This window comes from Condylura cristata, unplaced genomic scaffold, assembly GCF_000260355.1.
Source record: "Condylura cristata isolate star-nosed mole 26May11 unplaced genomic scaffold, ConCri1.0 scaffold00015, whole genome shotgun sequence".
NCBI lineage: Eukaryota > Metazoa > Chordata > Mammalia > Eulipotyphla > Talpidae > Condylura > Condylura cristata.
The window spans coordinates 7,131,011-7,156,444 of NW_004567116.1; the positions used below are offsets into that span (position 1 = coordinate 7,131,011).

The 25,434-nt window shown below is 33.2% G+C and overlaps 3 protein-coding genes across 3 annotated transcripts; 1 reads left to right on the top strand and 2 right to left on the bottom strand.

The window, feature by feature from the left end:
• The first annotated feature begins 8,559 nt into the window (after positions 1–8,559).
• LOC101623418 (olfactory receptor 4P4-like) lies at positions 8,560–9,492 on the top strand. The gene has a single exon (XM_004683515.1). The coding sequence runs from the start codon at positions 8,560–8,562 to the stop codon at positions 9,490–9,492; it is 933 nt and encodes a 310-aa protein (XP_004683572.1).
• A 3,597-nt stretch (positions 9,493–13,089) lies between these two features.
• On the bottom strand, positions 13,090–14,028 carry LOC101623644 (olfactory receptor 4P4-like). The gene has a single exon (XM_004683516.1). The coding sequence runs from the start codon at positions 14,026–14,028 to the stop codon at positions 13,090–13,092; it is 939 nt and encodes a 312-aa protein (XP_004683573.1).
• An 8,059-nt stretch (positions 14,029–22,087) lies between these two features.
• LOC101623881 (olfactory receptor 4P4) lies at positions 22,088–23,017 on the bottom strand. Its single transcript, XM_004683517.1, has one exon. It carries the CDS (start codon positions 23,015–23,017, stop codon positions 22,088–22,090), a length of 930 nt encoding a protein of 309 aa, XP_004683574.1.
• Positions 23,018–25,434: the final 2,417 nt, after the last annotated feature.

The following is a 25,434-nucleotide window of genomic DNA, read 5'->3' on the forward strand; positions in this document are numbered from 1 at the left end:
CATGTAAGTTTTAGATAAAACAGTTTTAGCACAGTTATATCCCAGTAACTTTCAGATTCTATTTTCTCAGTAAAATATAGAGAAAAACTGTCATTTTTATTAACTTAAATGGAAGGGAATTCTCAAATCAAGTTTTCTATATTTTTATTACATTTTTAATTGAGGTAATGGTATTTGAGTTAGGAGTATAGATTCATATTTTCAAATAAATGTTACCAAATAATACACATCTCCATAGCAAACATGATTTTCCAGCATAAGCCATTGGGTCTTCTCTATCATTTATGACAAACATTATTTAAGAGTGGGTTTAGGATGAATATATCTTAGCCTATTAAAGAACATATATGACAAATTCTCACCTAGCATTATTCTCAGTGGTGAAAAATGGGTAGTTTTTTCCTTTAAAATGCTATATATATGACAGCGATGTCTACTTTCTACTATTCAACGTATTATGGAAAATTCTAGCTAGAGCTACTATCCAAAAGAAAGACAAAATAATGTAAACTATAATGGAAAACTCACTATTTGCTGAATAAATGATAATATACATATAAATTGTAAAGATTCTTAAATTATTACAAAGAATAAGTCACTAGAATGATGTAGCAGAAAACAAAATCAAAATTTTAAAAATCTGTTATAGTTTTATATGAAAAGAACAATATAAAAGAGAAATAAGTATATAAAAACAATTTTATCAAAGATAAATAACTAGAATAAATTTAACAATGGAGGAGAAACATATTTTATATATTATATAATATATTCTATATTAAAAATATAGGAAAAATAAAGGAGTGGAAAAATATTTCTGCCCATGTGTTGGAAGAATTAGCATTGTCAAAGTGCTATTTACCCAAAGCAGTGTATAGATTCAATGCAATCCTTACTGAAATTTTTCAATGATATTCTTCAAAGAAATAGAGCAACCATTGATGAAATTTATGCTGAACAAAAGACCCTCTGTAGTCAAAAAAAATTCTGACACACAAAAAAACAACTTTCACACTCTCACACTCAAACTATACTATAAAGTCATTATGATTGAAATGATATGGTATTGAATAAAAACTAAATACATAAACCTGTGAAATCTAAATGAAAGCAAAGGAATAAATTCATAACTATACAGCCAGTTAAAATACAATAAAGAATCCAAAAGAATACAATGGAAAAAGTAAAGTGTCCTTAATAAATGGTGTGGGAACTTGAAAATAATAGAGTTAGACCACTATTTCACACCATACTCAAAAATTATCTCAAAATGAATTAAAAACTTGAAATCATAAAATACATAGACAAAATATTCCACTACATTAGCTTCCGCATTTTTTTTTCCAGAATCAACTATAACGGTAAGGAAAACAAAAGCAAAATTAAAGCACATGAGATTAAATAAGCTATAAAACTTCACATCAAACAAAAATACATCTCCTGAGTAGAAGAAAATATTTTTACTTCATACTTATAACAAGAGGCAAATATCCCTAATCTACAAAGAACACATGCAAATAAGCAGAAACAAAATATAACCCAATCAAAGTTGGGCAGAAATGCTAAACAGAAACTAATCATCTAAATAGAGACTTTTCTGAAGAAAACATGTATATTATAACAGTAATATGAAAAAAATATTAACGTTTTCTATTTATTTTTGGTTGACTATGCACATATTAAAATAACAGAATAAACACACCAAGCCCTCTTGCATCCCACAGAATCATCACTATATAAGCAGATACCATCAGAATCAGTTTTGTTTTTCTGAAAATTACTTTCACAGCAAAAACCAAGATAATCTTAACCTAAGAAAATTAAAATATGGAAGGAAGACGGAGTCATATTTAAAATTTATCATGTATTCTATTTTAAAATGTTTGGAAACTACATGAAGAATATATATGTGGCTATATATGTTATATATATACAGTTTCCACATACCACATATATTATATATCATTTATATGAAAGATATTATAGGTCTTACATAGAAAATTTACACAGGTGGTCTATATAGATTGCATATGTCATATATAACATAGGCATGTCTAGTATATATTACAGACATGTGAATACCATAAAGATACATGTTATGTATATTAGTTTTGGTTATTTTGTGTTTTTTAAAGCTTCCACTTCATTATATAGATTTTATGCATATGCTCTTTCCATATTGAAATTTGTGTATTGAGTTCTCCAGCTATTATTGCATAGATATGTATAAGAATGTATATTCATAACAAAATAAAAGTCTTAGGAAGAGTTATGTAGGTTAGTCTTAATTTAGAATTTGGCAATGGATTCTTAGATATAAAGAATTAAAACATTAGCTGCAAAAATAATAATGGGTATATTAGTCTCCACCAAAATTAAAATCTTTTGTTTGTCCAAGCACACAAGTGAAATGACAATCCATAGAACTGTTGAAAATATTTGTGAGTCATAGACTAGTAGGTGATAATTATATATAATATATAATTATATGTATAAATACTGTCTATAATTCAATAGCTAAAAGATAAAAATCTCAATTAAAATGGACAGTTATTTGTTTTGTTATCTGACTTTTTATTTCTCTATATTCTGCATATAACTGACAGCGCATATATAATCCAGTATTTGTATTTCTCCTTCCTTCTTCCTTATTTCACTTAGTAAATAATCTCCTTCAGTTCTACTCACTGTCACAAGTCAGTTTAGTTTTATCTTTTTGATAGCTGAGTAGTATTCCGTTGTGTGAATAAACCACACTTTCTTAATCCACTCATCTGTTTTTGAGCACTTAGGTAGGTGATTTCCATAGTTTGGAACTTATAAATCTCCTGCAATGAACATAAGAGGCATATTCCCCTTCATGTGGAGGAGGAAGAGGGAGTCAGGAAAATGGGAGTGGCGGGCATGATGTTCTATGGTAGAAGACTATGGATACCTTGGTGGTGGATTTGGTGTGGTAATATACATCTGAAGGGTGTAATCCTATATGTTAGTGTAAAACAATGCTACACAATTTTTAAAAATGCATCATATATTAACAAAATGGATAAAAGTTGAGTAAATGTATTCTTCAAAGAATATATACAAATGTTCGATAACCACCTCAACTGAAGCTTATCATCATTACTCATTAAGAAAATTCAGATCAAAACCACAGGAGAAATCTCTTCACATTCACAATAATGACAATAATAATAATAATAATAATAATAATAATAATAATAATAATAATAGCAATAATATAAAGTGACACAAGTTGGGCAGGCTATCTAGAACCTAAAACTTTATACAATGCTTCAGGGAATGTAAACTGGTGAAAATGTATTAGAAAAGGTTTGGTAGCTTCTCAAAATAAATTTGAGGAAATGGCCTACGAAGCTTGAAGAAACTGCTATCAGAGAAGATAGGGATGCAGAGAAATAAATTATAAAATAGTATATACTCATCGAAATGACTAAGATATCTCTTCCATCACAGTGATGAGTTTGTATAAAGGGATTGTTTGGATGAATTGTTGGCAGAAAAATAAATAGCCAAGAACATTGAGATGGAAAGATGGTAAATTCTATTAAATTTTGGAAGAGTTTGCATCAGCATCCTCAGCACTCTGTCAATCAGAGCACTGATACTATGTGTCTTATGCCTGAAACTCAGTTTCCTTCTCTTTCTACTTTTTTATGAAAGGTGAATTAAGAGCTTTTTTTCCAGGTCATGTTTATTTCCATACCCAAATGGAAGATTACCTCATCTTATACTGAAGATATGTCTAGGCTCAATGTAACTTGACTGATGTAATTATCTTAAGATATTTGGACATTTAAAAAACAAAGTTAGCTTCACCTGGGCCAAATTATCCCAGTGGGGATTTCCAAACTCACAACGATACTGCAATAAATGTCTGTAAGTTAAATATTTCCCAGTAAAGCATTTGGAAATCAGACAGAATCTGTGAACTATATTTGTTTTAATTATCCCTAGAGATAGTGATAAATGTGTTATTTAAAAATAGAGGAAAATATTTTCCAATTTAAATGTAAAAGATACTGGTTTCTTCTTCTCTTGAATATTAGCATAAAGCTGGAAAACAACTCTTGATTTTTCTTTAGAAACCACTAGACATCTTATCTTAGAAAGTAGGCAAGAGCTCTTCAGATTGTTTGACAGTGAGATATATTATTGCCTAGTGATTGAATCTGTTGAGTGATTTTAAGTCGATGGTAGTTGTGAATAATTGTCTGCACCTTGGGTTTAAAGCAAGTAACTGGTAAGTTGTGCATCTCTTACATTTTATTTAAATTATCTACAACAAAACACTATTATGAGATCAATAATGTAACTTCAGAATTTATAACTAGAATACCATCTTAAAGATTGTTTGTGTCCTGGCTAATGTCTATCAGAAAACTTCCACCATGATTTACACACAATAAATTGTTGAAACTTACCACTTCACCTACTTGGTAAAAATAAAAAAAAATAGAGCACCTCCTATGGTTATATACTTTTTATACAGATTACATAGGATAATATGTCTACTGTATAAAGGGACTCAAAACATAATAGTGATAACTTTCCTGACATGGGCAACTTTTAAAGAGAAAGAAAACTGAAAGTCAGTGATTTATTTTAGCAAGGAATACAGAGAAATCCTGAAAAGAAAACTCAGTGATTCCAGAATATGTCAAATAACTATGTTCCTATTTCCTGTTAATTTTCTGAACAATCATGTTTGTAGTTTATATTTCTTATATTTGGATTTTTATTTCTTATATTTATATTTAAAAGCATTGCCTTTTCTATTACAATTCAGTCAAAACTGGATTATCAGAAAAATTCAGGAACTAAGAAGATGACTGCATATGATGCTAGGAAAGATGAAAATATGGAGGAGATTTAGTTCTGCCTATTTTGGGGACCAGCAAGAAAGGTATTTTAGGGAAAGTCACATGAAATTTAATATGAAAGTCTACGCTATTAGTCTCTAAGTAAGGCAAACTAAGAATTGAGGTAGGGATTTAGGATCAGATTCAGGGATGAGATTCATGCTGTCACCAGTTAACTTTTGCTAACAAATACAATGCTGGTAGAAGTCAAGAAAATTCTTCTAAATGAAAACCTCTATTATTTTTATCATTCTGAAGTAATATTTATTATATGCAGTCTGCATTTTGTTCTCTCCTCAAACAGTTAAGATGACAATTTTACATGTTAAAATGAACTTGTTTTATTCTTTCAAGCATTTAAAATAAATCTATTCATTAATTTGGCAAATAAATATTTATTGCTCAAAACCATCAGAATGCAGTGTGGTGTTATGAAAAAGAAAGGAGGATGAATTTTAATATATTAAGAAGCCAAATGCTTTGAAGTTGACTAAATTGTGCATTTATCAATCTGATTCTCCAAAGCCCACATAGTTAAATTCACTATCTTGATGTGGTTTCTACTGTGGAAGAATCAGATAATTATCTTATCAAATAAAAATTTCAGTCTAGGTGATTTCAGATGTTTGCTCAGGTAGCGCAACACCTGACACATAAGCAATCATGAATGAGTTAATTATGAACTGTGCCCCTTAAATCAACTCGATATTTAATAAACTGAGTCTTAAAGAACATACATAATTTCACCAAAAATCAGATACTTCCCACCCAACCCAAGCCTGAAAGGAGAAGATAAACACTAATTCTAACTCTCACCAATCTGGGATTCCTTTAGAGAGAAGTTGCAGCTTTAACAATCTGGCAGAAATTAGCAACATGAAGCAATCTAGACAGTTCCAACACCAAAAGACTTAGAGTATTTCTGAGAATTGTATGGTGAGCTGAGTAGTCAGAGAAATCTATCTGGGCATAATAGACATTGAATTGACTCATGGAATTGAACAAATCTTGAAGGAGATGAAAACAGGTCCCATTTCATTGATGTAGAGTTATTAGGAATTCCTGGGAAAATGCTTAAGTTTAAATGACGGATCCTGAAAGGTTCTGTGTACCTGGACTACATAAAGAGCTTAGGAAATGTAAAGCAGTAAGTAGGCTAGGAAGGATGTGGAGGAAGGAAAGAGGCCTGGGAGTCTCTTCAGTCTGGGAGAGCAGTCACTGAGCTGTGGTTGCGTAATCAGGTCTGCTGCCCTTAAAGAGACAGGAGGCACAACCACCTGCAGTTACTGTCATAAATGTTTCGGAAGAAAGGTAGCAGGCAGTCAATATCCTAGGGCTAACTCCAGTTCCCATTTTATGTCAGAGTCATGGACAGAATCATTCTTAGAGATCTAGCTTATGTCCTACAATAGCCCTGTTTTTATTAATATATGTGAAAGAGACAGCTTATTAAAAATCATTGAGATAGTATGAGTCAGATTTTATATCAGTAGCCTAGTATTTTAAAATATCTATTGATAAGGGATTTATGCTTTTAAAATACAAAAATATGAAATGATTCTTATAGTATATAGGAGTCCGTGTCTTCTTAGCTCTTTACAGACATACTTGAAATGAAGAAATATGATAATTTGAAGTGATTCAGGGATACAGATGATCACTTTTGAGTGTTATATTATGTAGATTTGGTATTGTAAAAACTAAATTATCTTTTCTTTCTAATAAACCAGATTAGTTACATTTATATGGTTACAATTTTTAGGGATTTTATGTCTTGTTTAAAATATACAAGTTTTTGTTAAAAATATTTTTATCTGATTTTCTCATAGCTCCAAATCATCCCGTGTATTTCCCACTTTCAGGCTATAAACACAATAACTAAAGTGCTATTTACATTATCTCTTTCAAATACAATCTGATCTACTTCTGATAGGGAATCTCACAGAAATCCAGTGAGTTGAATCATTAAAAATTCTAGGCTGGGCCCTCCCTGGTGGCGCAGCAGGTTAAAGCACAGCACTGAGAATCTAAAGCCGCTTCCGCATGAGTTCAATTCCCGCCTGCCCCGGAGGTGACCACATGGTGTGGCAGACCTCTCCTGACCCGCCCGCTGCTCCCCTGAGCAGTGTACTTCATCGATCTGCCTGCTCTGCTCCCCACTCTGTCTCTGGTGAAGCCTCTCACCACCCCTGAGCCTCTGGCCTGTACCCCAGTTCTGTATGCACAAATAAATAAATCTTAAAAAAAAGAAAAAATTCTAGGCTACCAGTGAAGGGGTTAGAAGGGAGGGAGACAGGGAAACTTAATTAAATAGCTCATGTAGCAAGTTAAATGTGAAAAAAAAAACAGAAAATAATTAAAATTTAACTTATTTAACTTAGGTTTCTTTTCACATATATATATATATATATAGATATATATATATACACACACACACACATATATATACATACACACATACTTATATACACATACATATACACACATACTTATATACACATACATATACACACATATATGTATATGCATCCATATACATATATACACATACATAGAAATTTGTATGCATATACTTATATTTTTCATATATATAAATATGTAAATATAAAGTTATATTTTATGTGAATATATATATATAATTATGTGAACGTATGTAAATTTGAAATGCAAATAAATTTGAATGGTAGTTCCACTGAAAGGAAGAACAGAGAAGGAATATTGCAGTTCTGAAATAAATTGCAAATAAATGGCTGCTGTACTTAAGTGATGGACAGAAAATATTTTCTGGGAAAATGTTTTAAATACTAAAGTATAGTATTTCATATAGTTGAAGATACAAAAGCTGTAAGAGCTGAAAGGAGCATATATTTTCAGGATAAGTAATGAGAAAGCACTGACAGATTTATGTACATCACTTAAAAAGAAGCCAATTTATGCAAGTGGGTAAGACATTGCCTGAGGGTAAGATCCAAGCTTAGTCTTCTATTATTATTACATTTAAAGCGTCTTACTGAATAGTGAGTACATTTCAGATGTTATTTTTTAAAACAGAAATATTCATACTTGCTGTGTTATCCTTTGGTTAACTATGAAGTATAATTCTTCATCTGTAGAACCAAGTATATTTGTGAATTAAGCACAAGAGAAATATAACTCATTGTTTTCAACTGTAGATGCTTCATGATTTCAAATAAATTTGTTGAGTTTTTTTTTATTTAATACTTTTGTACATAGGGTATCTGGTAGGGCATTTCTCATATATGACTACCCATCATATTATGCTTCATATTTGACTACCCTACATAGTATGCTTCATATTTATGTAATTTTGTATTTTCACTGAGAGTTTCATTTATGTGTACCTGTCAATGACAAACATAATAGCACCAATATATTATTTTTATCTCTGTAATAGTTATATATAATATCTTTATAAAAGTTATATAAATATATCTATTGTTACATTTTATAATACAATTGTATTTTACAATGTTAATACAAGAAAGAGGGGACATGCAAGAAAGTCTTCCTATGTAAAATTGAATTTTTATTTCATCAACCTTTGCTCTTCCATCATCATCTGTCCCAAAGAAAGTTATGCACCACCATATTTAAGCATTTATCATAAGACTTCATAATGTATTTAATTTCAGGAGACTGCAAACTTCTCGGGAGCATGACCAATAGGAATAACGTCACAGAATTTATTCTCTTAGGACTTTCTCAGAAACAGGAAATAGAAGCTTTCTGCTTTTTACTGTTCTTGCTTTGTTATATGGCGATTTTGATTGGAAACTTGGTTGTCATGGTTTCTATCGCTTGCAGTCACCTTATTAATCAGCCGATGTATTTCTTCCTAAGCTATCTCTCCCTATCAGATCTCTGCTATACTACCACTGTGACCCCCAAATTAATCATTGACTTACTGTCAAAAAAGAAGACCATTTCTTATAATGGCTGCATGACACAGCTCTTTACCATGCACTTCTTTGGAGGGATCGAAGTCTTTATCCTCACGGGGATGGCCTTTGACCGTTACGTGGCCATCTGCAAACCCTTACACTATACCATCATCATGAGCAGGCACAGGTGTGAGGCCATGATCGCTGCTTCCTGTGCAGGGGGGTTCCTGCATTCGTTTGGTCAGTTTCTCCTAGCTGTCTTCTTACCCTATTGTGGCCCCAATGAAATAGATCACTATTTCTGTGATGTATACCCTTTGCTGGAACTGGCCTGCACAGACACGCGGAGAATCGGTCTCCTGGTCATCGCCAACTCAGGCGTGATGGGGCTGGTGACTTTTGTGGTCTTGCTGATCTCTTACGTCGTCATCTTGTACACGGTCAGGTCCTACTCTGCAGAGAATCGCCGCAAAGCTCTTTCCACATGTAGTTCCCACGTCACTGTGGTTGTCCTTTTTTTTGCTCCCTTACTCTTTATTTATATTCGACCAGCTACTACTTTTCCAGAAGACAAAATCTTTGCTCTTTTTTACACCATCCTTGCCCCCATGCTCAACCCTCTGATATACACACTAAGAAACATGGAGATGAAGAATGCTATAAAGAGACTATGGCACCGCATCATAGGAAGAAAGGAAATAACCTGAAAGACACCCTGATTTTCACCGCAGTGCTTGTTGGATATATGGTTTCTCTACCTAGAAATCTTTAGAATGCGCATGCTTAGAATGATTACAAAGTCTCTATCTCTTGTTCCTGACAACATGAATAGAACCAAAAAGGAACTGAAATGTTTGCTTCTTTGGCATTTCCCAAGGCTTTTTGTTGTGTTTACCTCTCTTGTTTTCTTTTTCTATCTTCTGTGCCTTCCCTGTTGTTCCTTTAACTATATAATTATTTTAGATATTTAGCATTAGGCTGCCGAAAAAGAAAAGTGTAACAAATCAACACACAAACTCATATAGCTCATTCTTGGTGTGACTACATACAGTGAAGATAATTCTGGTCTCCAAGCAATCAAAACAAACCTAATTCCAATGTTTTGCTTGCGCCAATTAGAAAATAACCTAAAATATTTAATTTACTTCATTTTTGTCCCACAATATTTCACAAAAACAAAAAACACCCACACCTTCTGCACTGACATTTTGTAGCCAGTGACATTCCAGAGCTTTTCACATCCAAACTGCCAGTGCACTTTCCCAAACTCTTCTGCAGAATCTTTTCTTCTACTGCACTTTCACTACTAGTTTTGTTCATAAATCAACTGCAATTCTCTGCCAATATCAGTACCTGATAATTATTGGTAAAGGACACATTCTGGACCACAAGATTGTTAACTCAATTTGAGGACCGGACATATACCCAACAAATCACCTAGAACATGGAAGTGATAATCACAACACATCTTCACAGTCTTGTGAGGACTCTCTTACCGCATAATTTCCTGTTGTGTACCGCAAAGCTAACGATTATGATAATGACTTTCCGCCAAGAATAGAAATGGTAACATTACCATAGAACACTCACATTACCATCATCATTCTGTTGTTACAGATATACCTCCATATCATTGGCCAGCTAACACTGTTACAACTGAAATTATTATTATTATTTTTGCAATAGGAAAGCATAGGGAACCATTTAAATGCAATTGGCTCATATTTAGAACTGTGAAGCTGAAGTTCTATAGGTATAAAGTCAATCTGAGCAAATCTTTCCAATATCAGAAAAAGCTAGAATTAAAATCAGATCACTGGATAATTAGAGAGTGCTACATAGTCTCTAGAGTACTAGAGAGTATTTGAAGATATCTAGAAATTCCACTGACTTTCATGAGGCACTTGAAAGAATATGCTCTCAGATCAGTATAGAAAGCATAATGAATAAAGATGGATTAATTATTGTTGTCTTTTTATTTTAATTTTATTATCCTATGGTTATTTTGTTAGCTTTGTATTTACTTATACAATGGATTTCAGTACTTCTATCAGAATGTGAATGCCTGGTACATATTGTTTTGTCTGAACCAAAAGTAACATTGGTTTCTGCACATAATACTAAGTGAAATACAACCTTTGACATGTTCAGTCATTATTTGGAAAGTTCATTACCTAAAAGGATATACAAATTAGTCTCAAGGTATAAAAGGCAATAAAGTCCATACAACAACTGCACACACAAGCTCCATTCAGAAAATAATTACCTGACCTTTTATGCTATAATTTTAGGTTTTCATTTTCTATACCAGACAAACAACAGGTTTTTGTGTGTTTGTGAATCACTATCATTGTACCTAAGTGGGCAAACAAACAAGCAAACACATAATCCTAAGCAGAACATCACAGTGTACAACCCAGTTCTCTGTTCTATATGGCATGTTGCTCTGAATAATGATTCAATACAGGATCTGTTTGTATATACACTTTGGTACATACATACTTATAGCAAATATCATATATGTGTATATGTGTATATATATCATATAGACATAGATTATCAATACACATGCTATTGTTGCCAATATTTTTTTCAAATTAATATTGAGCCCAAGTTCAAATTTAAAATTTCAACTCCAATTATAAAAATTATTTAAGTAAATAATTTATTCATAGACCAGGAGAGCACAAAATCACAATAGGAGAAAGTTTTTTTCCTTGGTGAAACTGAAGTGAGGATTGCCTGTCAAATAAATTTCCTAAGATAAAACATTCTTTATATTGGAGGAAAGACATTTTGACAATCTGCTAAGGCCCTTCTGGGCAGGAAAATATTTAAGCAAGGTTCTCATAGATTTTACTGTAATTAAATACAGATTCTTCAAGAAGCTAAGTCTATTCACTTACAAACTTTAAGTGTTACACTTAAAAACTTTAACTAGTCCTTCCTCTATTGTGTCTGTATAAAAAGCTTTTCCAGCTATCTCTTATGTCCCCACCAGGAGTGAAATCTATATCTGGCTTTTTGGAAGACTCTCCCTTGCTGGTAAGTGGAGATAAAATATGGACAACTATGATCAGTTTACAGATTTTTTTTCCCTTTTCTGCCTATTTGAAGGCCTTTCTTTGATGCTCCTTAATGATGCACTTTCATACTTAGAAATATTTAACTCCTTAATTTTCAGCTTGTTCATTTGTAAAATAAAGCAGATTCAAAGTAGATCATTATTTCAAAACTAGAGTTTGTGGAGCTTTTGAAAAATTGCCACAAATATTTTGTGTTGGTTGAAATATTTTATTTGAGCATAGGTGTATTACTAGGAACTAAACATTACTTAAACATTCATTAATATAAATATCAAACATCCTATGCTTATAGTTCTAATATGACATCAATTTTAAGTATAAAATGAAATATATATGATAAAAGATCAAAATATCTCACAAAACTTACAGCTATTAGAGACATCAGCAACTATAATAAAGTGATTTTGCAGTTTCTTTTCTAAAGAAAATACTATCGTTTTTCAACCTCATCCTTTATAAGGTAGCTCTACTAACTCTATTTCATAGAGGAAGAAAAAGAGGAGGAATACACAGCTGTATTTTTAGGGCCTGTCAATAAAGAAGATTTTATTCATCTGCATGTTATCAATGTTTAACAACATATGTTTTTATTAGACATGACAAGAAATTACTTTAATCATAGTTGCCATCTCTGTTATTAGCATAACTTTGCAATAATAAGTTTAATCAAAATCCATTTCATTTCAAAATAAATGTAAGAGTTTAATAAAAATAAATATTAAATATAAAATATCTGTTAACAATTTTTCATTGTTTCAGATTACCTAGTAAAGTACAAAACAGCATATATCATGATGTAGACAGCATAGTAATTTAATAGATATTCAGTTCAATTATTAATTTCTGTAATAACAATTCCTTTGAATTGTTAGTACCTATACAACATGTTCCTTTTAAGGACAACTCAATCACATTTCTCCATCTGCAAATTCATATGTACATCTGGACATTCATTATACAGAGATTAGAAAGATTATATTTTGTAGCAACTTACGAATAAAAAGCAATCAAGGGGGGGGAAATAATGAAAAAGTGTAGCAGAACTTGAACAAGGTAATCATGACTCAAATTATTAAAGAAGATATAGTTAAGAAGTTGATCAATAAATAAAGAAGAAAGGATTTAAATGTAAATTATAATAGTAATGAGCTCATCCACTATCCATGTTGCTTGTTTATTCTTATTTATTTTTCTTCTTCTTCTTCTTCTTCTTCTTATTCAGCTGATTTGCCTCCCAATCAAAAACGGTTTCTTGCACCACACTTTCCTCAAGGCATTCTTCATCTCCATGTTTCTGAGTGTGTAAATCAGGGGATTGAACATGGGAGCAATGATGGTGTAGAAAAGAGCAAACACTTTGTCTTCTGGAAAAGTCACAGCCGGTCTAATGTAGATGAAGAGGACAGGCACAAAGAACAGGGCCACAGCTGAGACATGGGAGCTGCAAGTGGAAAGAGCTTTGACGCGGCTCTCTGCTGGGTAAGCCCTGATGGTGTATAGTATCAAGCAGTAAGACAGCATTAGGACCATGAAAGTCACCAAGCCCATCATGCCTGAGTTCGCAACCACCAGGATCCCAACTACATATGTGTCAGTGCAGGCCAGTTTCAGCAAAGGATACACATCACAGAAATAGTGGTCTATTTCATTGGGGCCACAGAAAGGCAAGCTGATGGTGAGGAGACACTGGACAAAGGAATGCAGAAATGCTCCAGCACAGCAAGCAAAGACCATGGCGAAACACTTGTGCCTGTTCATAATGACTGCATAGTGCAAGGGCTTGCAGATGGCCACGTAGCGGTCATAGGCCATAACTGTGAGGATGAAGACCTCGATGCCCCCAAAGAAGTGCATGGTGAAGAGCTGTGTCATGCAGTTAGTATAAGAAATCAGGTGACTTTCTGCCAGCAAATCAGTGACCATCTTAGGTGTCACTGTTGAGGTGTAACACAGATCTGAGAGAGCAAGGTAATTGAGGAAGAAATACATGGGCTGGTCAATTAGCTGACTGCATGTGATAGAAATCATTATAAGCAAGTTTCCCATCCAGATAGCAATGTAACAAATTAAGAATAGTAGAAAGCATACGTTTTTGATTCGTTTGTTCTGGGAGAGTCCCAAGAGAATGAATTCAGTGACGTTGTTTATATTTTCCATGGACTACCGCAAATGAGACACAATGGATTTGCCTAGAAAAAAATGACCGGTCAGCATGAGAAATATGGATTAGCATAGTGTGAGCCTAAGTGAGTGTGGAGAAATAAATTCATTTGTTTAATCAGTTCCCCATACTATATTTTAAAATAACTGAGTTTAAATTTCGCATGGATCAGCTCATCCAATAATTTATCAGATCAGGTTTTCTTTGAGTGAACAGGAATAGTATTAATAGATACAGGTGCTCATAGCATAAACAGAAATGCTGTCACTTTTTGTGCGGCCTAAGAAAGCGAGCTTATAAGAAACACATTTCCTTTTCTGGAATAGCTTGCTTGCTGATAGGTTGAAACAACCAGATTTAAAGTGAAATGAATGAGGTAAGTTGGGCAATTGCAGGGTAGAAGTCCATCTCTATGCAATCTTTCTTTTTATCATGAAATTTCCATTTTGAAATATGGCATTAAAATGTTATCTTGGTTGAGTTCTATGCACAAAAGGGAATTGTTGCATATTTATCAACATTATAAAAAGTAATAAAGAAAATATGATACCAGAATTAACCTAAATGACTGTTACATTCTTTTTTACATAAATAGATTAAAATGATAATAAAATACATAAACTTGAGAACCAAAGATTGTCTACAAGTTCAGTTAGAACAAAGCACACAGGCATGAATAAAACTTGCTTGACACACACTGGGTTTCAGTAAGTGAGTGTTTGCACAAAGGCTATATGACTTACTGGTAATAAAATCAATTTAAATGAAAATGATGTTAAGTTTTAAAAATGAAAATTTTAATATTTTAAATAAATAAATTTTGGCTGTGCTATATATAAAAAGAAAAAAATAATGTCCCAAGGAATTTTTTTCACAATAACATGTAAAATCTTAATAATTAAATAACTATATATCTGCATACACATTTTTTGAATAAACATTTCTTTTTTAGCTTTAGATTGTGGATATGTTTATTTCCAATTATTCCACCAATGTCCTTCTATACTTCTGTACTTGTAAACATACTTTTAGTCCTTTCCAAGAATTCAAGGTCACTTTAGTACTTGATCTTTTCATTCCTTGAAGAAAAACATGATTTTATAGGAAATGTACAAATCTAAAATTTCCACGGTAGGTGGAATAGTTTTACTCTTTCCCTCTTCCCCCCCTAGAAACTGTACTGCCCAAATAAATAATTAGAAGACTTTCAGTATCCTTGTTCATTTAGCTGTCTCTCCTCCATAGGTTAATATCCCAAGATTTCACAGCCAGAGCTACAGTGATGCAGGATAGCTTCATATTGCTGTGTTTTAACCCATTGTGCCACCAGGGAGGCCCCCAGCCATGGCATTTAAATTAACATGACATTCCTATCACCTTCATATTATGCCCAGTATCTTTTTTATTAATATTAGAGTTTTAGATTACAAGATGTCCAATTGTATGGTTCTGTATTTCAAGAAGGAGCAGGAGGTCAGGAGTGACAAGGTCAAATGTCAGCAATAACACAGATCTCCCCCATATGAAACTAGCCAGTTCTTTAATTCCTCCTAACTTCTCTTTATCCAATGTGTCAACTAAAATGATCACACTCACTTTCTCAGTACTACGTGGGACATTGCAAAAGTTCAAACCAATTGCATAAAATAAGATGTTCAACATGCTGAGGGCAAACAAAAAATGAATACATTATTTATTAAAGAGGTTTTTTTTTTTCTTTTTTATGTTCCTACTATGTAACAAGGATCATACCTGACTTGGGAACACTTTAAAATTAAATCTGTAAGTTCCTGGACATGTGCGATTAAGTTTAGAAAATCAAAATAAATTTCCCAAAGAGAATTCCATTACTTAGATCAGTTTTAAATTTGAAAAATTGCACAAATACTATGTACTTTTGTAAATACTTGTGCCATAAATTTATGAAATACAAACAGAAAACTAAAATGGGCATTTCCTAAGAGATTCAGAAGTCACATCCATCTTAAAAATAGTTATCCACATCCTGAATAGAGTCCACATCCTTGTGATCTAAAACAGGAGCAATGACATTTCTATCCCAATTTCACATTCTAGCCACTAAACTGGTCAAACTTATTTTAAAATTTAAACTGGTCTTGCTATCTTTCCTCACAAACCAGGGGAATCAGTCCTTCCCTAGATTCCTATTGTTTCTTTTTTAAATTTTTGTTTTTATATATATATTTTTTAAGGCATGCAAATATTTCACATAGTATAAGTTTAAACTTCAAAGCCCCAAAAATGAATGTGCCTTGAAGCAGCTCTAAGCAGCGGACATTGCTCAATCATTAATTCTAACAAGATCCAAATGATCTTTTTATTATCCTTGTTTTGCAAATAGAAAATCAAGTAGCCTTTACAATTTGAATAAATACTGATAAATGCTACAGATTATTTTCAGATGTATTTTAATTATTTTCTCACTGCCTGCATACTGATAATTTATTGTCAGATGCAAATGAACAGTATTGTAGAGACAGATTACCCTATATTTTTGGTTATTTCTGCCACCAACTTGCCTAAATCAGGAATGTCAGAGTAAAGCTGCATTTTGCCCAAAGACTTGAATTTTTCTCCAAGATGGAACCAAGCTTCTGCTGTGCTAATGCAATCTCTCTTTTTCCTCCCTGTTCATCCTGTTCTCATTCCTCCTCATCAAATTTGCCACACTGAAACACAGGATCCTATTAGGGACTTTTTCATTGTAACACTTCCTATATACTCTGTACACTTCACATGACATCTGTACTATATGCTTAATACAGATAGGAGAAGAATAAGGGATCTCTACTCTGGCATCTTTCTTTATTTATGCCTTTATGCCTCTTTTCCTCTTTTTTTTTCCTAGCCTGCCTAAAATACAAGTCACACATTCATTCTATATATCAATCTTTTTACTTTCTCGAATATAACCACATGTGACACTTTTGCTGTCATCCTCTCCTCTATGAATTTCCTAAAATCAGCCCAGAACAAGATCTATTTCACTTTGACACCTGCTGGGGAACATAATGGTACCCATTCTTTGAATTGTACTAAGTTACATAAGTTGCTACATTAAATGTTTGCAAGCTTGCTGTAAATTAGGCAAAAATGCATATGTAAAATCACCATATATATAGGTAAAACATTGTATGTATGGAAACTCATTTTTTTCTGTAAAAGCAATTTTTTATTATAGATTGAGTGGATATTTACTTACCGATGATAATCTCATGAGATAAATTTCTTTATCTCTGCATAAAAAGTGGGACTCAGTATTTTGAATGCAGTCTAGGTGTAAAATTCAATGCTAAAGATTCATGTATTTCACCATACAGTCCATTATGTGAGACGTGATTCTAGAACTTCTCTGTTTTCCTGATAGTAGCAGTCTCTTCTGATTTTTTAATCTAAAAGGAAATAAAAGCATTGGCGTTTACATTGAAAATGTTTTTGTTTGCTTTCTAGCCAAAAATTGTATATCGTCATGGGATAGAAATGTACATAGATGTTTTCTGTTTAATTTCCAAGTGGCATTTAAAGTAGACTACCTGAGACATTATAACCCCAAACCTCCCCCTCACATTTAGTATGGGATGAGACATTTCCCCAAAGAAAAGGTACCCAACCTACAGCTGGAAATAGCTTAATTCCTACCAAGTCCTTAAAAAAAATATTTATGACACAGTAAATTAACCCTCTATACTCAGAGAAGTTTGAGCATAAACAAAAACTCACCTTTTCTTAACGTTGAGAAATCATAAATTATGTAGTTTACAGAAGAACAAATTGTTTGAAAGTGAGCAGAACACTTTTTGGGCTAACTTCCAATCTAAAGATCCCCTCTCACCTCAATCCCTAAAATAAATAGAAAATGAAAACCAAAACATAAATAAATAAATAAAATAATGCCTTGGAGGATATAAATAGGTCTTAAGACAATTGTAATAATAATAATAAAAAAAAGGCAGAAAGCGAGAGACAGCTATCAGATGTTTTCACTCATAGGTGGATTATATATGTCAAGAAATCAAAGTGTCAAAAAGAAAAAACGACCCTTTAGAGTCCGTGAAAATAATGATGGTTATCATTGGGCATGGTCCTGGAGGAGGGGGCAGGGCAGGAATGTGATAGGACGCGGGCACTGGACCTTTGGTGACTGCTGGTGAAGCTTGCACACCTATTGAGGCATGAATTTGGACTCCCCAAATTATATAGTTATACAAATAAATGGCAAATCAATAACGTTTGAATAGAATAAAACAAACAAATCTCAACCCCAATACCAAAAAAAGTGAGAAATTCATTTATTAATATTATTGCTGCAGTTGTTATTAGGACCATTACACAGAAAGTTTGTGAAGACTGCCAAATGCTGAAGAACGACCAGGGACCTGCCGTGTAAGTGGGCATCCCTTGGTGCGCATGCGTGAAGTTAGCACTGCCTTGGCCGCCATGTGTCTTTGCGCAAGCACCTTCCAAATAATGGAGACTTTGCACCCCTAGACCATTGTTCTAAATTGGGAAAAGAATATTCTTTATAATTCTCATTCATTACTGGAAATTCATAAGATTTAATTTAAAAAATAATGTATGAGCCTAGAACTAAGGTAGCATTGATTGTACTTATAAAGAAAGCAAGGCTTAGGGTGGGGTGTGGATAAAGAAAGGATGCTAATGAAGAAGAAGGGAATAATTTGGTTGTACTGGGGCAGCCACAGTAGAATAACATTGAAAATCACGTAGCTTGGCTATTCCTATCTCTGGAAAAAAAAATATTTATTAAGAGGGTGAAACTGTAAGTTGTTTGGGGAAAAAAATGGTAATTGTTATAATTTGATCTGTTTGAACTAAATATTTTTCATGTTTTTCACAAAAAACACCCATTTTACTTATTTTCATAAATTGCATCGATGTGTGTGTGTGTGTGTGTGTGTGTGTGTTTTCCAATTTCCTTCTTTACTTTCTTAAAACATCTCAGGCTCAGTATCTTTCCTTGATTTTTTTCTCCCCATCTCTCCATCATGGAGAAAAGGGCCCCCAGTGTCCCAGAAGAAGCCCAGAATCCACCTGTGGGTTTTCATTCTCTTCTTTCCTGTTACACTTTCACCGTCTCCCCAAATCTAAAAACAGCAGCGCTTTGACACAGCTGTCTGCTGGTCCCGGGGCTGCTGCTGAAACTTTCGCTGGAACTATGGAACTATGGAACTCGAGTGGTGTGTGGGCAATAAACAATTATAAAGATTGGCTTCCTTTGGTGTCATCAGAAGGCTTTTTACCAAAAAGGGAATGTAACTGTGGAAAAAATAAAAGTAAGAAAAATATTTGTGTGTTTGAATTAGAGATAAATAATCAGAGCTAAATATGGCCAGTAAGAATGAACTTTGGTATACATTTCTTGAATTTTCCTTATGGCGAGTTAATTGCATGTTCAACTATACTAATATAAATTATTATCACAAAAACTTTCAATAAGTCATGAAAAAACTTAATATATTATTAATATTGGTTATATTTGTCCTTAGAGGTGATAGCTAATTTTTCTTCCCGATCATATGAAAGGCAGTCCCCTTCAGAAAAAGCCTGATGGAATTGGGCAGCTAGAAGAATTGAGTCTTATGACACGCGTGGTGCATTAGTCCATGCCTGGGTCTCCATTAAGTGTGGTGCAGTACTGGCTTCAGGCAATTTGCTATGGACCATGATTTTTACTCCCTTCCTATAGTTTGGCTGATATATTAGGGAAGATTGTAATTTTTAATACAATTTTTAGCTTTACATATAACGATTATCACTTTCCTTTTAATATTCCATCTAAAATGTCTTATCTTCCTTTTTAATAACATTTTTCCTTTTAATGAAAACATTCTTTACAACTTATGTTAGTGAGGTTGGTTTTTATAGTTGTTTTATTTTCTTTATTTTTATTGAAAATTCTTCATTTTATTCTTGCTCTTGAAAAAAATATATCAAATTATAGAATTCAGTAGTGAGTTTTTCTTTTAGTATATTCACTAAATCCATTTTCTTCTGTCGTCTACTCTTTCTATAATTTAAGTTATAAATTGCAGTGTTGTGTCTATGATTTTTCAGGAATAACTGTCTATTTCTTTCAAATACATTTCCAGCAAATCTGGAAAATTATCAGTAATAATCACTTCAACTATTTTTTTCACTATTACCCAAATCTTAGAGTCTAACAAACACATGTAGCTCTTTTATTTCTGGCATCACTCATGTTGTCTAATTTTTTTTCATTGCTGTACCTTTCTAAATCTATGTTACAGTATTTTAATGTCTAAAATTCCATTGGTATAATCTTTTTATTTTTTAAATATAGCTTGTCTGTTTTGTTTGAATTTCTCATTAAATTATTTCTTACCTCTTAGATCATTTCATTTGTTTATTAATGTCCTGCACATTTCTGAGACTTGTGTTACTATATTATGCTTTATAATTAAAAAAATATATTTGACAAGCACACGGCTATTATAGTTTGTATCTGAAAAATGCAATCCTGACTGACATTGTGTGACACACTTGCAATAGCTGTTTCCAAATATGCTCCTTATATATTCCTTATATATTTGCTGTGTAATAGTATGCTTTTGTAAAGACTGAATATTTTCCTTATTTTTGACTTTCTATACAAGCATGTTTATTCCAATTTGCCAGGAATAGAAGTCTCTGAAAAATATTATTTTTAATATTCATTCATTCATTCACTTGCTTTCTGGGAGCTAAATAAGGGAACTTACCAGTTTTTCTTGTTATGGCAAGCAACTATATATATTCCCAAGAATAGTCTATATATATTAACATTACCAATAGTGATTACTTATCTGTTAATATCACAAACATAATCTGTACACTGTTTCTTAGAGTTATTCTGCTCTCTGTGGTGTAAGCTATCTTACTGCTTTATTCTACTCACCTTTGATTACTAGTTTGGTTTAACTAGATGGATTCTAGAAGTGTGTAAAGCTTCACATATCACATGTTTCCAAACATTTTGGTTCATTCATTTTAGTGTATTGCTATTAATAATTATTTGTATTGCATGCTTTTTATGTCAATAAGATTTTTGGAAGGGTAATAACACAGTCCACAAATAATATCTCAAATTTATAAATCTTAATACAATATAAGCATGTTAACAAAGCAATATAATACACATATTTACCAAAACACAGTTTCCCAAATCCTTGGCAAGACACTACTTATAAAAGCGCTAAATGAATTATCTGAATGTCTAGTTATCAAGAATTAGTAATTCAGTTATCTAATATTTATAAAATGAGAGGTTATCAAGAATTAGTAATTCAATTATCTAATATTTATAAAATGAGAAACTACATATCAATGAAAATAACCACAAAATACACAAAATATGAGGAATGAAGCTGCTAAGTATCAAAACAAGAACACAGACACTGAAAAGTACAATCCATACAAAAGTATGTAAGATCAATTCTTTTTTTTTTTTTAGATTAAGAGTACGCTTGCCTTTGGAAGGTGGTGTGTATAAAGAGAAGGTCACTGGTTATACTGGTAATTTCTGACTGCTAATATTTGCGGATTCCACAGTATTTCTCAGTTCGTGGTAATTCATGCATACTACGTGTGTGATATATACAATTTTCTGTCTTCAGAATTGAGTAGAAAGCTTAAAAACAGAGAGCTCTATCTTATCCACCTCTTTAGGGTTTTGATGTGGGAAAAATGAATGAAGGGATCTGCAATATGATGGCAAGCAGGTGATAGAATCCTTTATGTTAAAGACATTGTCTAGTAAATTCAAATTGTGTAAGGTGCAAGCACAGTTTTTAAGGATAAAGTCAGATGATGGATGTATGAAGAGAATAATGTTCTACTGAGGAGGCATTGTAGACATTAACAGCAGAGGGTTTATACTCCTGCAGTGTAGACAGAGTAAACTTCAGAGGGTTTATACTTCTGCTTTACTCATCTCTTCCAGCAGTGAGGCCAGGAAAGGATGAAAATGGATGTGATTCACAGGCACATTTAGTAAAACACTCTGGACAGCAAACCTTACTTTCCTTCCAAGGGAAGGTGACGACACCACACTTTCTTCAAGGCACTCTTCATCTCTGCATTCCTGAGCGTGTAAATCAGAGGATTGAACATGGGGGCAATAATGGTGTAAAACAAAGCAAATACTTTGTCTTCTGGGAAAGTTGTGGCAGGTCTAATGTAAATGAACAAAGCAGGTGCAAAAAATAGAACTACAACCGTCACATGAGAAGTGCAAGTGGAAAGAGCTTTGCTGCGGCTCTCGGCAGAAAATGCCCTGATGGTGTACAATATGAAGAAATAAGACAGCATCAAGACCACAAAAGTTACCAAAGCAATTAAGCCTGAATTAGCAATGACTAAGAGACCTATGATATGTGTATTAGAACAAGCCAATTTCAGCAAAGGATACACGTCACAGAAGTAGTGATCGATCTCATTGGGACCACAGAATGGTAAGAAAATGGTGAGGAGAAACTGACTGGCAGAGTGTATAAATCCCCCTGTGCAGCAGGCTACGATGATCGCGTTGCACCTCTGCCGGCTCATGATGGTGGTATAGTGAAGGGGCTTGCAGACAGCCACGTAGCGATCGTAGGCCATCCCAGTGAGGATAAAGATCTCGATCCCTCCAAATAAGTGGGTGGTAAAGAGCTGTATCATGCAGTTACTATAGGAAATGGACTTCCTTTCGGCTAGTAAATCAGTCATTAGTTTGGGCGTCACAGTGGAAGTGTAGCAAAGGTCAGAGAGTGAGAGGTAGTTTAGGAAGAAATACATGGGTTGTTCAATTAGCTGGCTGCATGTGATTGAAATCATTATAAGCATATTACCCATCCAAATTGCTATGTAGCAAAATAAAAATAAGACAAAGCAGGTGATTTCAATATTCTTGCTGTGGGAAAGTCCCAAGAGAATAAACACAGTGACATTATTCCTATTTTCCATGGCTCAGTGTAGATAAAATACATGAATCACCTGAAATGATATAAGTCACAAATCCATATTGAGCAATAAGAGTAATGAGACTATTCTGTTTGAATTACTAACTTGATGTGATATGACTCCATAGGAGCACACACTTAGTGATTTCTACTAACTTTTCCAGCCAATTGAGATCCCTGCCTGCCTTAGTAGACATAAATACCTTTGCCCAATCCACAAAATAATCCTTTAGTAAATATTCATATCCAAAGGTTAATTTTAATAAAAATGCTTTCTGGCAAAAGTTATGACTCTTACCCCCATGACTCAAATAGTAATATACAAATAATTAAGGAAAATAGCTATTTTTAATGAAGTACAAGCAAATATTAAAAGAGACTTTTCTTATTAATGAGATACAAATTACCTAAATCCACATTTGAGAGAAATAGCAGAATAATGAAACATAGGTAAATCTAGAGGCAAATGTTATATGATCTGAATTTTCTAAAATATAACTCAGGCTAAAGTCTATGAAACACCACAAACGGAATCAACCCATGGTCCCGATGTACATATACCAGCCCTAGAAAGGAACAAGTGTGACTGACATGCTTCAGTGGAAGCCAAGTATGAGTGGTGATAATGCATTTGATTAGCTGGTGGTCATGTAAGAAAAATAGGAGAAAGATTATTTGGAGGAATAACCAGAACTTCCACCTTTCACTTTTGTGATCTTGTATTCTCTGGACTTCTAAATTTCCTTTCCATAAAATGAAGGATTGAGTCTCAATTACCTCAATCTTAGTATCTCTACAGAATTAAAATTATCTTCTTCTTGGCATATTTTAGGACTTCCCTAGAGTTGTAATAGTGTGTCTCTTTTTTATATGCTGCCATTCAATAAATTAGGCAATAGTTGTCAATGATTTTGATATTATTCTTCCAGATATGTTATCTCACCCTCAGTAAGCAAACAGATCCTCTTACAATCTTGTGCTCTCTAGTTCAATAATATCTTAGATTATAGAATTCACATAAGTCTATTTTAAACTTAATTGCTAATGACTGCATTTTCTTATTACAGCTGTTAAAAGAATTTTTCAACACATACTATATATTTATGCAGGATTATGGTAAAAGATCAATAAATAACTTACATGTTTTCCTCTGTACTTACTCTTTAGCTATTCTTCTTTTATAACTTTTTCTGTTCTCTCTTCCTTGAAACAACATTTATTCTGTATTAGAATTATTTTCTTTAAGGCTTTGACTTGGAATTTTCTCAGCAGAGTGAGTGCTACAGACAAGTTTGGGTTTTTAATTTCCATCAATTTATATATTAAAATTACAATTTTCATACCATTTTAGCACTAAATGCCATACTACTAGGTGAAATAAATGCTAGACGGTCATTCCAAAGGAAATAAAAGGTTTGTAGGCAGGAGAGTTACTTTATTCCTTCAAAAGTTTCAAATGAGCTGTCCAAATACAGACTGTATATTTATATCACCACATTACTCCTGAGGGATCTTAAGCTCAAATGCTAAGTAAAATTTTAGGTAAAATTTATATCCTAAAGATATATTTGCTTCCTCCCAAGGCATAGCTTAGTTAAAGTTAATTATTTACATGTCCCCAAGTACTCTGCTTGTTAATGGCCTTTTAAATCCTACTGCATTATAAATGCCCCTTAAGAAAGCATGGAAAGAGCCCTCCCTGGTGGCACAATGGGTTAAAGCAAAGCACTATGAAGCTGTAAATAGTCACTGCAGCCTGAGTTCAACCCCTGGCCAGGGAGCTGACCCACATGGTGTAGCAGACCTCTCCTGGGGCCCACTGCTCCCCTCAGCAGTGTACTTCATCAGTCTGCCTGTTCTGCTCCCCATTCTCTCTCTAGTGAATCCCCTCACCCCATCATCTATGACCTGCACCCCAGTTCTTGTGTGCATAAATAAATAAATCTTTAACAAATCATGAAGCTAGAAGGCATCATGTTCAGTGAAATAAGTCTGAAAGAAAAAGAAAAATACCAGATGGTTTCACTTCAAGGTGGAATAAAGGGGAAGAAAGTAAAATACAGGGGAAATAATAATAATAATAATAAAAAGCCAGGTAAGCCAGAGACAGCCTGCAAGGGAAGGTGAGGGAGTGGGGTCAGAAGCAACACCAGGGAAGGGACAGAAGGTGGGAGGAACACAGGGGACCATGGTGATGATGCATGGACGAATTGGGGGAGGAAATTCTATGGGGTCTATACTTGACGGGGGTGAAGTATACATTGTTTAAAAATGAACAATGATGTAAAATATAATTAAATTAGTTGATTACTTATATTAATTAATTATAATCAACCAATCCATTAATTAAGCTATAGAATAAAATAAAGCATGCCACATCCCATTGAATTAAAATTTCTCAATGATATATTTGATATTCAA